The sequence below is a fragment of the Orcinus orca genome, chromosome 16 (genome assembly GCF_937001465.1).
Source record: "Orcinus orca chromosome 16, mOrcOrc1.1, whole genome shotgun sequence".
In the NCBI taxonomy this organism is placed as follows: Eukaryota; Metazoa; Chordata; class Mammalia; order Artiodactyla; family Delphinidae; genus Orcinus; species Orcinus orca.
The window spans coordinates 19,265,736-19,279,540 of record NC_064574.1 but is presented as its reverse complement, the minus strand read 5'-3'; the positions used below and the strand labels follow the sequence as shown (position 1 = coordinate 19,279,540).

Here is a 13,805-nt window from a genome sequence, read left to right as displayed (position 1 = left end):
GAGTGAGCTGTTTTCTTTCTTGTTTTTTTTTTTTTCAGTTAAAAAAAGCCAACAACTACTTACTGAGCACCTACTTGGGAGAGCCCAGGAAGTCAAGAGAGCAGGCAGAGCGGGTCTATTTTACTGTTTATTTTTATTCAGGTTGACTTGGGTGGAGGGGCTTATAACACAGCAGCCCCTCAGCCTCTACCGCCACCTTCAAATCATGTGTGCGTACTTGAGACCTTACTTCGCCAATTTTATTTTATTTTATTCTCATTATTATTTTTGGCCGTACTGCACAGCATTTTTGGCCATCCTGAGCAGCGGGATCTTAGTTCCCCGACCAGGGATTGAACCTGCGCCCCCTGCAGTGGAAGCATGGAGTCCTAACCACTGGACCACCAGGCAAGTCCCCTTGATTCATTCATTTTACAAATTACCTAGTTCATTTCCTCTTGTGGGAGATAAAGATTTTAATTTAAAAGCACCCTATATGCTTAAACATTCTGCCGTACGACAACAGAGAATCACAGCATCCTGGAGGGACCTTTCAAGCCCTTAAATTCACTTCCTTCATTTTACAGAGGGAGAAACTGGTCCAGAGCGGGGAGGAGACTCCCTCAGCCACCCACCTCCCTGACTCCCATCCCACACTGGCTTCCTTCCTGGTCTTACGTAGGCAGGTTGCCCACGACGATAATCCTTCCTAGGACACGAAGGTTCTCTAGATTTTATATCCTGCAGGATTAAGATAATGACTTAAGGAACATGGATTATTATATACCACTGTAGTCTTCACCAGGGGCTCTTGGGCACAGTACTCAGCTAGGAGAGGGGTGAGAGGGTCAGTGGAAGAGTGAGAAGCAGGGAAGAAGGGGCTCTGGTTCTCTCTTTGGAGCTAGATGGGAGAAATCTACTCCCTGAATTACCAAATTTCATAAAGCCAGGAGTATACAGAAGTATCAATAATTGAATTCACTATGTGGCATTCTTTCAATTCACCGGATGTTACATCAAAAGGACGGAGAGATATAAAGACTCAAAGAACAGCAGCTTTGTTGATTTGCTCTCCTGGCATCGTTCTTAGCCTGTGCTGGCCTTAGGCAGCCATTTTTGCCTTAATTCTCAGATGGGCAAGTAACTCCTTCCTTCTGGGCTGGCATTTTATGGCATTTTATTGTTCTCAAAGGCTCGATAAGGACTGTTGGCTACAATAAGACAACTTCAGTGCACACTATTCACTTTGCTGCTGAAAGAATATGATCTGATACATGCTAGTGTGGTGTTTAAATCACATCCTCAGAGACTGGGGTCCAACTTGGGGAAGAGGGTAAGGTTGGAAAATCACACAAGTCTGGGAACTGTGAACAGAGGGTGTCCTAGATATCACCAGACTCCCCAGTCAGCACGAAAACACCACTGCAGTTGGAGGCTGGATTTAATTCACTCTAGAGACAACCTGGCTCCATACGAGAACACCGGACACACCTGCCCTCCAGCTGTTGGGTTCCCTTTGCCACCTTTACCCATTGGGCAGCTCAGCACGCCCTTTTGGCCACTGGCTTTTACCTCTTTTGGGCTTCCTTGTTGATGAGATCCATCTCTGAGGACCTCCGGAACATCTCTTCCTGGACCCAGTATCCCTGGTTTCCTGGTCCCAGGATTTCAGGTCGGCAGAGCTCCTTGCGGTTACAGCGCTGGTAAATGGTGACCAGGCGTCGGAGACGAGCTGTGAGTGCAGACGAAACTGGCCAGGGTGATTTGTCTGGGTCGGAGCCATCCTGGGCTTCAAACATCAGTGAGGATATTAGTATTTACAAACAGAACTAAAACAAAGGCAACTGGGTGTTTTGGTTGCTGTTCTTCCCTTTCGTTTAAAGAAAACTAAAGCTGACTTAGTAACTTAGTGGAAGTAGCTGCTGTTCAACAATCAGCTTGGGAGCTAGGCACAGCCGGAAGGGCTGCAATTGCACTTTAGAAGCAGCTTTAGGTACGGTGGGTTCTGCTCTCTCTCCAGTATAAACGTGCCTGTCTGTGGGGGCAGAACTGACTCAAGGGCCTTGCTCTAAGGCATGGGCTTAAGTGGATGCTCTGTGGCCATCTCCATTTAGAACTAAAGGCTTCTGTGTAGCTGGGCCTTCTAAACATCAAAGCCTCCGTTAAGTCTGAATTCAGAAAAACTAACCAACAAGAGAACAAACCAAATACCCTTAACTTTTCTCAAAAGAAAAAAAAAAATCACTGAAACCACGATTCCTTTTTATCTCTCAGACTCCATCCTGACTTCATTTCACTGTTGAATTCAGTGCCAGGTGGAGAAAGCTGGCCAGAGCCACATTACCGCTCCCTGTATGACTCCCGCAGAGTTTGACGAAGGTCAACTTAATTGGCTTTTAAAAAGAGCCTCCTTAAAAAACAGCATTTTTTTCTTTTTTATTACACATGAACTCCAGGATAACTACAAACAGGGACCTTACTTTTCTTTGCCTTCAGAAGGACACAGTCTCACCTGCCCGGCTGTCATCCTTCTTTTCACCAAAAATGCCATCACCTCCATCACTGGAACTCTCCTAGGGATAAATGAAGTCATGCCGTCAGCACAACTGCAGCTCTGAAGAGACCAACTCAGAAACCCAGTCCCTACACAGAAGGAGTAAAGATGCACAAGAGACATCCCCTGCCCAAGAGCATCTCAAAGATCAAGGTGGTCCCTGATGAATAAAGCTTACTTATGCACAGAGTCTTAAAAGAGCCAGAAAGCAGTTTATTTAAAATAAGCATTTTCCCCCCTGGAATTGTGTGGAATGATTCTGCCCGTAGAGAATTAGCTTTAAGAATGATGAACTGGCATGCTCCCCTGGCAACTACATTTTACACGCACTCTTTTAGTTGAGAATTAAATATTTGCTTTACTATCATCACTTGCAGTCTAATACTGTCATTTCACAAAGCATGGGCCTGCATTTTTGGATTTCTGCTGTGAAAAACTGTCATGCTCATGTTCATTATGCTTCATTTACTTCACAGCAATAGACGCTATTTTCCTAAAACATGACTGCTCCAGACAGGAGACCTGATGGCACAAACCTCTAGGAATTTAAAATTAAAATCATGATCTGAGGCTCAGAATCTGAAGTAATATCACAGGCACAGAACTTATCCAAGTTGGAGTATATGTCAACCTGGTTCTAATGGATTCCTTTACGAAGCCTTTCTTGGTCCCAGGAATGGAACTTCAGAGGCTCCTTATACACAAAGCATGTGGGAGTTTGGGTGTGGGCGAAGAGACAGTGCGAGTCTTCAACTTACTCCATTTTTAACACAAAAACTTACTTTTTTTTTTTTTATTGAAGTAAAGTTGACTTGCGACATCATATTAGTTTCAGGTGTAAAACAGTGATTCGGTATCTTTATACAGTAAGAAATGATCACCACCATGGGTGTACTTTCTATCTGTCACCACACAAAGTTATTCTAATATTATTGACTACATTCCCGATGCAGTACATCACATCCCTGTGACTTATTTATTTTATAACTGGAAGTCTGTACTTCTTAATCCCCTTCACGTATTTCACCCATTTTCCCACCTATCTTATTGTTTTTCTTTTATCTTTTTTAAAAACTAACTTTACTTTTTTATTTGTTTACAAACTTATGTATTTTATTTATTTATTTTTGGCTGCTTTGGTTCTTCGTTGCTGTGCATGGCTTTCTCTAGTTGCAGCGAGCAGGGGCTACTTTTTGTTGCCGTGAGTGGAATTCTCATTGTGGTGGCTTCTCTTGTTGCGGAGCACGGGTTCTAGGCACGCGGGATTCAGGAGTTGCGGCACATGGGCTCAGTAGTTGTGGCGCACGGGCTTAGTTGCTCCGCAGCACGTGGGACCTTCCCGGATCAGGGCTCGAACCCGTGTCCCCTGCATTGGCAGGCAGACTCTCAACCACTGTGCCACCAGGGAAGCCCTCTTATTGTTTTTCTGACTTGCGTCTTTTGACGTGAATGACAGGCGAGAATAACCCCAGGATTCATGACTTCGGCTATGGTGGAGCACAGGGTCAGATTCTGTCAGAATAATGGTCAGCAATCTGCAGCCTGTAGATTGTTTTTGTGTGGCCCTTAAGCTAAGAATGGTTTTTAAGGGAAGAAGAAGAGGAGGAGGAGGAAGGAAGGGAGGGGCAGGAGGGGGAGAAAGAGAAGGAGGTGAAGAAGATGTGACTCTACTGGCCCCCAGGCCTAAGATATTTACTGTCTGGTCCTTTACAGAAAACTGGGACACAGCCCAGGAGAGCAGCACCTCGGTTCAGGAGGGATGGACACACACCTATGACTGGCAATCGTTAAAATTCAAACCACTCTCTTAGGCCCCTAATACCAGGCACGGACCTGAGAAAGGCAGAGGGGCAGGGGTTCATTTTCTGAATGCATTTCTTTCTTACTAGAGTAGTGGTAATAGCTGACGTTACCAAGAACTATGTGTGACTGTGCAAAACCCTTTACACGGCTTATCTCCTTTGGTCATCAGCACCGCTTCCCCAGGTAGAAAGTATTACTATCCTTATTTTACAGAGGCAGAAAACAAGCCCTAGAAAGTTCTGTAAGTTGCCAAGGTCACATGGCTACCAAGGGGCAGAGCTGGGCTTCAAACACGGTAGTCTGATGAGAACCTATACTGTAACCACTGAGCTGCCCAAAACAGAACAAAAAGAGAGTCCCGGCTGAAAATCTGATTTAGAGAGTGCAACATATTTAGAATTGGAGAACACTAGTTTAATCTCTCTTCTTTGCCCATGTAATATCAGTGAAGAGAAGGAACTTCAAGCTGATCTACTGTACCATTCTGAAGTGACACTTAAATATGCCAAAGCAGCCTTTCCCACTATTTAGGCAGTTAAAAAGCAAGCAAAAACCAACAGCCAGGCCTTCCATCCTTCCTGCCATAGAGAACATTTTTGGGTATTCTTAGAGTACCCGTGAAGACCCTTATAATGCTAAAAGTTGTAATTATAGACACTTCTAGACTGAGAAGTGCTGTACAGACTATGAGATGTGGGGTCAGGCGCCAGGGCTACCACGCTCCTTATTACGACGGATGTGTGGCTGCTGTGGGCACCAACTCCACAGGGGTAGCTCCGGGCTTGGTGTGAGGCAGGCACATCTGCCATGCAGGCTTCCTTTCCACCCTCCCTAACAGTTTCTGTTGGCCTTAGGCAAACCCTCAAGTAAGGAAAGATTCTGGAAGCCGTAAGTGCCTTTCTGTCTCCTGCTCTCTCTCGATGGCAGGTCCCCTCTCTATCACTGACAGAAAGGAGAAGACCTGGCTTAGCAGCAGCCGAAGTGAAAAAGATGTCATAATCTTGTGGTCACATAACCAATTTAATGTGAGTGTGACAGAGCGGTACCGCAGGGAGCACATGGAAAGCCCTGCCTCTGAAGTCTGCATGTGAACATGTAATATCCTAGTTTCTGCCTCTGTGAATCAATCTGAAAGAAATATTCATCTCAGAAGAAGTATGAATCAATCATTTCCAAGGGCAGGGTCCCAGAGAGTGCTGACAAGTAAGACTGTCAAAGTAAGGGCAACAGGTTAGTTCCAACCTGCAGTTTCTCCATCTTGAGCATGTCTGTGTTTGGAGTCTGACAGTCCACTGCTCTCTGGCCTTGGGCAAGGTGTTTCGACCTCTCTCAAGCTCATTTCTTCATTTGCAAAATGGAGACAATAGTACTTTATAGGTGATCGTGGGGCACAAATGAGTTGATTATGCAAAGTGTTTAACCAAATGCTGGCACAAAGCAAATGCCCAACGCACGGCAGCCGGCACCGAGGAGATACCCACGTACAGGCCCAACTGCTAGAGGATCCTTCAGCGTTTCTCTCTTTCAGCTGAAGTGTGTTCTCTAAGGATAGCTTCATGACACAGTGGCCAACAGCAGCAACAACAACAAAAGTCTACAGGTAAGTAAATGGCCAGATGCTATACTGAGTACTTCACGTGCGTTTTTCATTTATTCATTCTAAACGACTAAATGACCCTTTTTAGACAGAAGGAAATTGTAGAATGAGAGGTTGATAATCTAATACTACATATAGTTATTAAGTGGTGAAGATGGAATTCAAACCTAGAAGGCCTGACCCCAGACGAGGAGCTCTAACCACGGGATGTATTGCCTCCGGGGGCTGAAGACACACCTGGTTGAATCAAATGCACTGTCAGTTACTAAGAGTAACTTAGCTTCCCGCGTGGCACTTCTCCGCCGAGGATGCAGGGCTGTTTCCTGATCTGAGAACAGCAGATCCCCCTCGCCTGTGGCTGCTCCTCCAGGCCCGGCTGCCTCCCCTCTTTGGTCTGGGTGTGGGTGCAGGCAGTGGCATGGCAGCACAGACCTGCAGACCCAGGGAATTTCCTCTAAGCCCTTACAAAACTCCAGGGCCAAAAGAGCGGTGATGAGCTGCCTTCCTACATTTGTTTGCCAGGAACTGTGCTGGGTTCAGGAGCTCTGACAGTGGGAAGGATGGAGTCCTTATCCTTCTAGAGCCCACATTCTGGCCATTACAAGAGACATAAAATAAATACTGGCCATGTAGTGTGATGAGTGCTCCTAAACACAGTGGGAAAACCAGAAAGGGTCACCAACTCTGCATGGCCCAAATCAGGTAGGGGAAGGACATCTGAGAGGTGACTTTTGAGCTTCACATTGAAGGACACAGGAGTTCGCCAGGAGGAGAATATAAGAACTCTTTGTGTAGAGGTAACAGGATGCGTGAAGGCGCAGTTAAAAAATATCCCACAGCAGTTTTCATTTTGCAGAAAAATCAAGCATCCTACTACCTTCATAAATTTCATGTAGAAATAGAAAGCAGATACACATCAAATGTCATTAACACAAAATTCAAGGATTTTATAATGGAAAGACTGAAGGATTTAGAAAAAGATGTGAGCGGGCAGACACTGCTCCTGAGGAGTATGACTTCTTTTGCAGCTCATTAAAACTATTTGAGCTTCCCCCCGTCTAGAATAGGGATAAGAACAACGCCTAACTGAAGGGGAAACGTGCTTTGTAAGCGTGGAAGTAAGCGTGGAAGTACTCCATCTACATTCAAATATCTCTATTTGAGTTCAGAGACCCCTTGATCTCTCAACTCATAAGAATAGAGTCATTGTTCAGTTCCTCATTGAACTTTTCTTATAGTGGGATCTGACCATTTTAGGCATTAAGTTTCCCTGCAGGAGTTTCTTCCTAGTTCACTGTGCACATGAACTCACCCTCCTTTTACAGAGAGCACCTGCTGTAGGAAGTGCTGCAGAGCGAGGACAAGACTGCTGGTTAGAACACAAGGACTACACCAGGCAGAGCTAGGCCGCTACTTATTACTATCTCAGTTAAAGGAGATGGTAACCTTCCTGCATACTAGGTTTGATAGAGAACGATTTCCTTTACCATTCTAGGCTCTAGACCATCCCAAACACAAGCAAACTTTCTGACTAACTGCTTTAGAAGGCATGTCCACTGACTCTAGCTGCAGCTGTTTACCAATCAAAAGCTCTACTGGTATTAAACAGAAAGGGTGGGGGAAGGGAGTAGACTAATCATCTCACATGTCCCTCTAACATTCTGTGGTTCTCCAGCTGCCACGTTTGAAGAGGACAACAGCACAGTGAGCTCTGGAAGGCATAAGAGTAGCAAGGGGTCTGGAGACAACATGATAAGAAGAAAGAGGAATTAAGGATACTTCACCTGAAAAGAGACTTAAAGAGATTACGGTAGCTAGTTGGTCTCAAAATTTTTTAGTCTTATCGGAGCGGAAAGTAAGAACAGTTTTGCTCTTTGCAGGACCAGAAGAAAACTAGACAGAGTCCATGGAACCAACTGCGAGTCAGATTTCTGGGTCAGAATAAGGAAATACCACCCAACAATGAAATGGGCTTCCTTGGAAGATAGCACATTCCCCCTTTCCCTTCATGGATTCCTGGAAGCACCTACACCTGCCTGGTATGCCCCCACAGTGATGTCGCAGTAGAAGGGATGGAACACTGAGACCATGCAGACATGCGTTAGGGTCCTTGCAATGCTGAGATTCTCCCATCTACCAACCAGGCCCCCTCCTATGCCCAGGTCTGTTTAATTCAGATGAATTAACTTAGTGATGGATGATACGCTCTTTGGGCTTCCTTAACCTGCTGATCTGCCTGAGAACAGAACTGGGAGAAGGAAACACCCAACCAGTGTCTTCAGTACAAGGGCTGGGGCGTGGGGAGAAGGCTTGGTTCAGATGTTGGCTGTTCCTCTACGTTTGTTATTCTAGCACATGGGCTAGAAGTCGATCTTAATCTGTTTATAATCTGTTCACCTCATAATCTGGGAAAGGCACTCCCCATTCCTTCTGCTTTTGATTATATTCTATAGCCCAGGTTTTAGGGATCTGAAGAGCAAAATAAATAATACAGGCATTATTTTCATAAATGAATTTTAAAAAAAGGAGTCCCAGAGGAGTTTAACCATACTATAAGGAAACTTGAGTTATTTTACCAATTCTGCCACAACTCCCACTTCAGTGCCCAGATCTCTCCAAGACTGAAGTAAGCATGAGTTAAGCATGTGAACTTTACCATGAACAGCTTTCAGAGCTGGGTCTGGCCTGCGGTTGTTCTGGGGGCTGCGTTTTCATAGAGGATGCTGCTGGGAGAAGGGGTGTGTACGTACAGCCAAAACACTTCCTACTCTCTTGACTATGAAAAGAATATTTCATCAGAAAAAAAAAAAAAGCCAGAACAGCTAGAGAATATCTAGTCTGAACGCTATCATCTAGTAGCTGTGAGAATCTGGCAACGTCCTTTAACTTCCTGGGCCTGAATTTCCCCAGCTCTCACATGAGGGCAATAACACCTGAAGCTCTTACTTCACATGGCTGAGGTGAGGATCAACTGAAACAAATGGGAAAAGTGCTTTGGAAAGAGTAAAGTTCCATATGAATTTAAGGTACTATTTTCATTTCTTTGGTACTCAAGTTATTTCCATGGGAAAACACATCCCACATTCCAGACAAAGGAAGTAACTGTAAAAGCTAGGCAGAGCTTCTACCAGAATGGCAGAGCTCAGATTTTAATTGTCAAGACCAAACCCAACTTCCTTCAGGTCCAGGGTCTGAAGCTTCATGCTGATTTGCTTCAATCCACTGCTTCGCAAACCTCAAGGAGATATGGAAACATATCTTCAAAAAATAATTATTTCTTACTTTGGGAAAGTGATGTCATTGTTACTGTTACAGCAATCAGAGCTGATGGAAACCAAGGTAAATACCATTCTCCAAACTAGAACCAAAAGAAGAGAATTAGAAACTTTTGGTTGGTGATCAGGAGGAGAAGAAAGATTATTCTAGTAATGGAGTCAGGCGAGGACAATGCTACAGTAACCTCTGGGATACGGAACCCATGAAATTCTAACAGATTTATTTGCTCCGCTGAAAGCCAGAGAAAATGTGGTCAAATAGTGCTGGGGCCCTAGTAAGGTTTTGGTCTGCTTATGCAAAGCCCTAGAAGCTCATCTGTAAAATGCAATATAGACTTCTGCTTCTGGGAAGATGCATATTTCCCTATTCCACACAATATTTACAACTAAAACCCCTGGACATTACATATAAAACAAACCTAAGAAAACTCTGAAAGGTGAAGAGAAGGCAGACCAACCAGGGACTTTGGGACACATGGGATGACACAGTGGTGAGTTTCCTGGGTTTTCTTTTTTGCCTTATATATCCTAGATCTGGAGGTAAAGAAGCTGGCTATCTGGAAATGACAAAGGGTACAGACAAAAAAAGCCGCAACAAAAGCCTGCTCTCTCTAGTGAAGGACTAGGAAAAGGGCAAGCTAGGAATGGACAAAATGTGCTACACTTCAGCTCAACATAACAGAAAAAACTTCTGCTCACCACATCCATGCCGGCAGAGGCTGAGTGGGCCTCTAGAGTCTAAAGGTGGACTCTAGACTTCCACCTTTGCCAGGCTGGAACAGGGCTCCCCATTCCCCTGCTGGGTGGTGTCAAAAAGCCAAGTAGGGAGCTGGGACTTTTATCCCTGCAAGGTGGTAATAAGGTCCCCAACACCTATGGTGTCAGCAAAGACCATGTGGAGATCTAAACTTCCATTCCTGCCCAACAGTAATGAGAAACACCCCTGCTTTGGGTATCTTCAGGGGCTGACTGGGAACATTAACTTCTACTCCCACCAAGCAGTAAAAAGGTGGTATACTCTGCCACCCACCCTGCCCCATTCCCCTGCAACAGAGGTGTCACAGGCAATCAGTTACAACAGAAGTTTTAAATAAGATCCTGAGTTTCACAATGTAATACCCCAAATGTTCAGGTTTCAATCAAAAATCACTTATCACATCAAGAACCAGGAAGATCTCCAACTGAATGGGAAAAGACAATCAATAGACGCTAACACTGAAATGACAGAGATCTTAGAATTATCTGACATAAGAATTTAAAGCAGTCCTCAATGAGGAATTCTGAACATACTTGCCACAAATGATAACACAAAATCTCCGCAAAGAAAAAGAAGATCTCAGCAAAGAAAGAGAGATCCAAAGAAGAACCAAAGGGAAATTTTGGATTTGAAAAATACAATAATGAAATGAACCAGACCAAACAAAAACAAAAACAAAAACACAATGGACAGGCTCAACAGCGAATGGAGGAGAAAGAGAAAAGAATCAGTGAGCTCTAAGAGAGAAAAATATAAAGTACCCAGTGTGACCAACAGAGAGAAACAGATTAAAAAAAACATTAAACAGGGAATTCCCTGGTGGTCCAGTGGTTAGGACTTGGTGCTTCCACTGCTGTGGCCCAGGTCTGATCCCCAGTTGGGGAACTATGATCCTGCAAGCCATGAGGCACAGCCAAAATAAACAAAACAAAACAAAACAAAAAACAGAACCTCAGGGACCAGTGGGACTATAACAAAAGATTTAACATTCATACCATCAGAGTTCCAGAAGGGGAGGAAAAAGGAATTCAAGAAATAATGGCTGAAAACTCCCCCAATCTGGTGAAAGACACAAACCTACAGATTCAAGAAGATGATAAACACCAAACAGGATAAACTCAAAGAAGTCCACACACACAAAAATCACAGTTAAGCTTCTGAAAACTAAAGAAAGAAAAAAAAAAAATCCTGAAAGTAGCAACAGAGAAAAGACACCTTACCTAAGGGGAAAAACAACTTGAGTGACAGAAGATTTCTCATCAGAAACCAGGGAGGCCAGAAGGAAGTGGCACAACATTTTTCAAGAGCTGAAAGAAAAGAATTGTCAACCCAGAATCCTATATCCAGTGAAAATATCCTTCAGGAATGAAGGGGATATTAAGATATTCTCAGATGAAGGAAAAATAAAAGAACTGTCAACAGTAGACCTATCCTAAAAGAACAGCTAATGGAATTTCTCTCAACAGAAAGAAGAAATCTTGGGACACCAGGAAGAACAAAGTAAATAAAAATACAGTAGATGTTCCTTATCCTCTTGAATCTTCTCAATTATATTTCAGAATTGCAGCAAAAATTATAACATTGTCTGATATGATTCTAAATGTATGTAGAAGAAATATTTAAGACAATTATATTATAAAGGGACAAAACTAGAAGTAAGGACACTATACTTCACTTGAACTGGTAAAATGATGATACCAGTGGACTGTGATATATGTAATGAAATATCTAGAATAACCACTAAGAAACTTAAAAAAAACCCAACAAAACATACCCAACATAGATAAATCAAAAAAGGGATCAGAAAAAAGTTTCAAATAACCCACAAGAAGTCAGGAAAAAGAAAACAGAGAATAAAAAAATGGAGAAAACAAAATGTCAGACTTAAGGCTTAATGCATCAATAATTACATTAAATGTAAGTGGCTGAATACATCAACTATAAGACAGGGTGCATTAAAAAATATAACCCAACTAAATACTGTCTACAGAAAACTCATTTCACATAGGCAGGTTGAAAGTAAAAGGATGGAAAAAGTTATATCATGCAAACATTTATCAAAGGAAACCAGGAGTAGCTATATTAATATCAGATAAAGTACACTTCAGAGCAAAAAAATACTATCAGACACAAGCAGGTACATTATATATTGACAGCAGAGTCAACCCACCAAGAAGACATATCCTAAATGTGTATACACCAGACAATAGAGTTGCAAAACACGTGAGGCAAAAACCGATAGAATTGAAAGGAGAAATACACAAGTCCATAATTATAGTTGGAGACTTCAATACTCCTCTCTCAACAACTAGACAGAAAATCAGCAAGAATACAGAAGAACTCAACACTATCAACTAACAGGACTGCATTGACATTTATGCAGCGCTCTGCCCAACAACAGCACAATACACATATTTTTCAAGTGCCCATGCAACATATACCAAGAGAGACCATATCCTGGGCCACAAAAATAACTTAACAAATTTAAAACCACTGAAATAATAGAGTGTATTCTCTGAGCACAATGGAATCAAACTAGAAATAAAAACCAGAAAGATTATAGGACAATCTCCAAATACTTGGAAATTAAATAACACATGTCTGATAATCCATGGGCCAAAGAAAAAGTCTCAAGGGAAAAAAAAAATTAACTGAATGAAAATGAAAATACAACAAATTTTACTATTTATAATAAATAGTAAAAATCGTGGGGCCTAGCTAAAGTAATGCTGAGAGGGAAATTTATAGCACTGAATGCATACATTAAATAAGCCCAAAAGTCTCAAATCAGTAATCTAAGCTCCCACCCCAAATATCTAGAAAAAGAGGAAAATAGAACAGAGGGGCTTCCTTGGTGGCACAGTGGTTAAGAATCCGCCTGCCAATGCGGGGGACACAGGTTCGAGCCCTGGTCTGGGAAGATCCCACATGCCGTGGAGCAACTAAGCCTGTGTGCCACAACTACTGAGCCCGTATGCCACAACTACTGAAGCCTGTGTGCCTAGAGTCTGTGCTCTGCAACAAGAAGCCACGCACCGCAACAAAGAGTAGCCCCCGCTCACTGCAACTAGAGAAAGCCCGTGTGCAGCAACGAAGACCCGACACAGCCAAAAAACAAACAAACAAAAAAAAACACAACACAAAACCAGAAGGAAAAGAATAATAAGGAGCAGAAATCAATGAAATTTAAAATAGAAAACAGAGAAAAATCAATGAAACAAAGTTCCAATTCTTTAAAAAGATAAAGCAGACAAATTTCTAGCAAGAATAATAAGAAAAAAAGAAGACACAAATTATTAATATAAGGAATGAAACAGGGAATAGCATTATAAATTCTGCAGACATCAAAAGGATAACAAGATGATACCTCACTGTAGTTTTGATTTGCTTTTCTCTAGTAATTAGTGATGTTGAGCATCTCACACCAGTCAGAATGGCCATCATCAAAAAATCTACAAACAGTAAATGCTGGAGAGGGTGTGGTGAAAGGGAACCCTCCTAAACTGTTGCTGGGAATGTAAATTGATACAGCCACTATGGAGAACAGTATGGAGGTTCCTCAAAAAACTAAAACCAGAACTACCATATGACCCAGAAATCCCACACCTGGGCATATACCCAGAGAAAATTATAATTAAAAAAGATACACGCACCCCAATGTTCCTTGCAATGCTATTTACAACGGCCAGGACATGGAAGCAACCTAAATGTCCATCTACAGAGGAATGGATAAAGAAGATGTGGTACATATATACAATGGAATATTACTCAGCCATAAAAAGGAATGAAATAGTGCCATTTGCAGAGATGTGGATAGACCTAGAGACTGTCATACAAAAG

At 42.7% G+C, this 13,805-nt stretch overlaps 1 protein-coding gene across 3 annotated transcripts in view; it reads right to left on the bottom strand.

The window, feature by feature from the left end:
* The window catches only part of CHD6 (chromodomain helicase DNA binding protein 6), a 212,693-nt gene that overhangs the window by 19,083 nt on the left and 179,805 nt on the right, over window positions 1-13,805 (bottom strand). For all 3 annotated transcript variants that reach the window (XM_004272856.4, XM_033433749.2, XM_049699558.1), the window contains 2 exons: window positions 2,492-2,552; window positions 1,552-1,768 (listed from right to left, as the gene is read on the bottom strand). In XM_004272856.4, coding sequence (XP_004272904.1) covers window positions 1,552-1,768; window positions 2,492-2,552 — 278 coding nt within the window. The remainder of the gene's footprint in view (window positions 1-1,551; window positions 1,769-2,491; window positions 2,553-13,805) is intronic.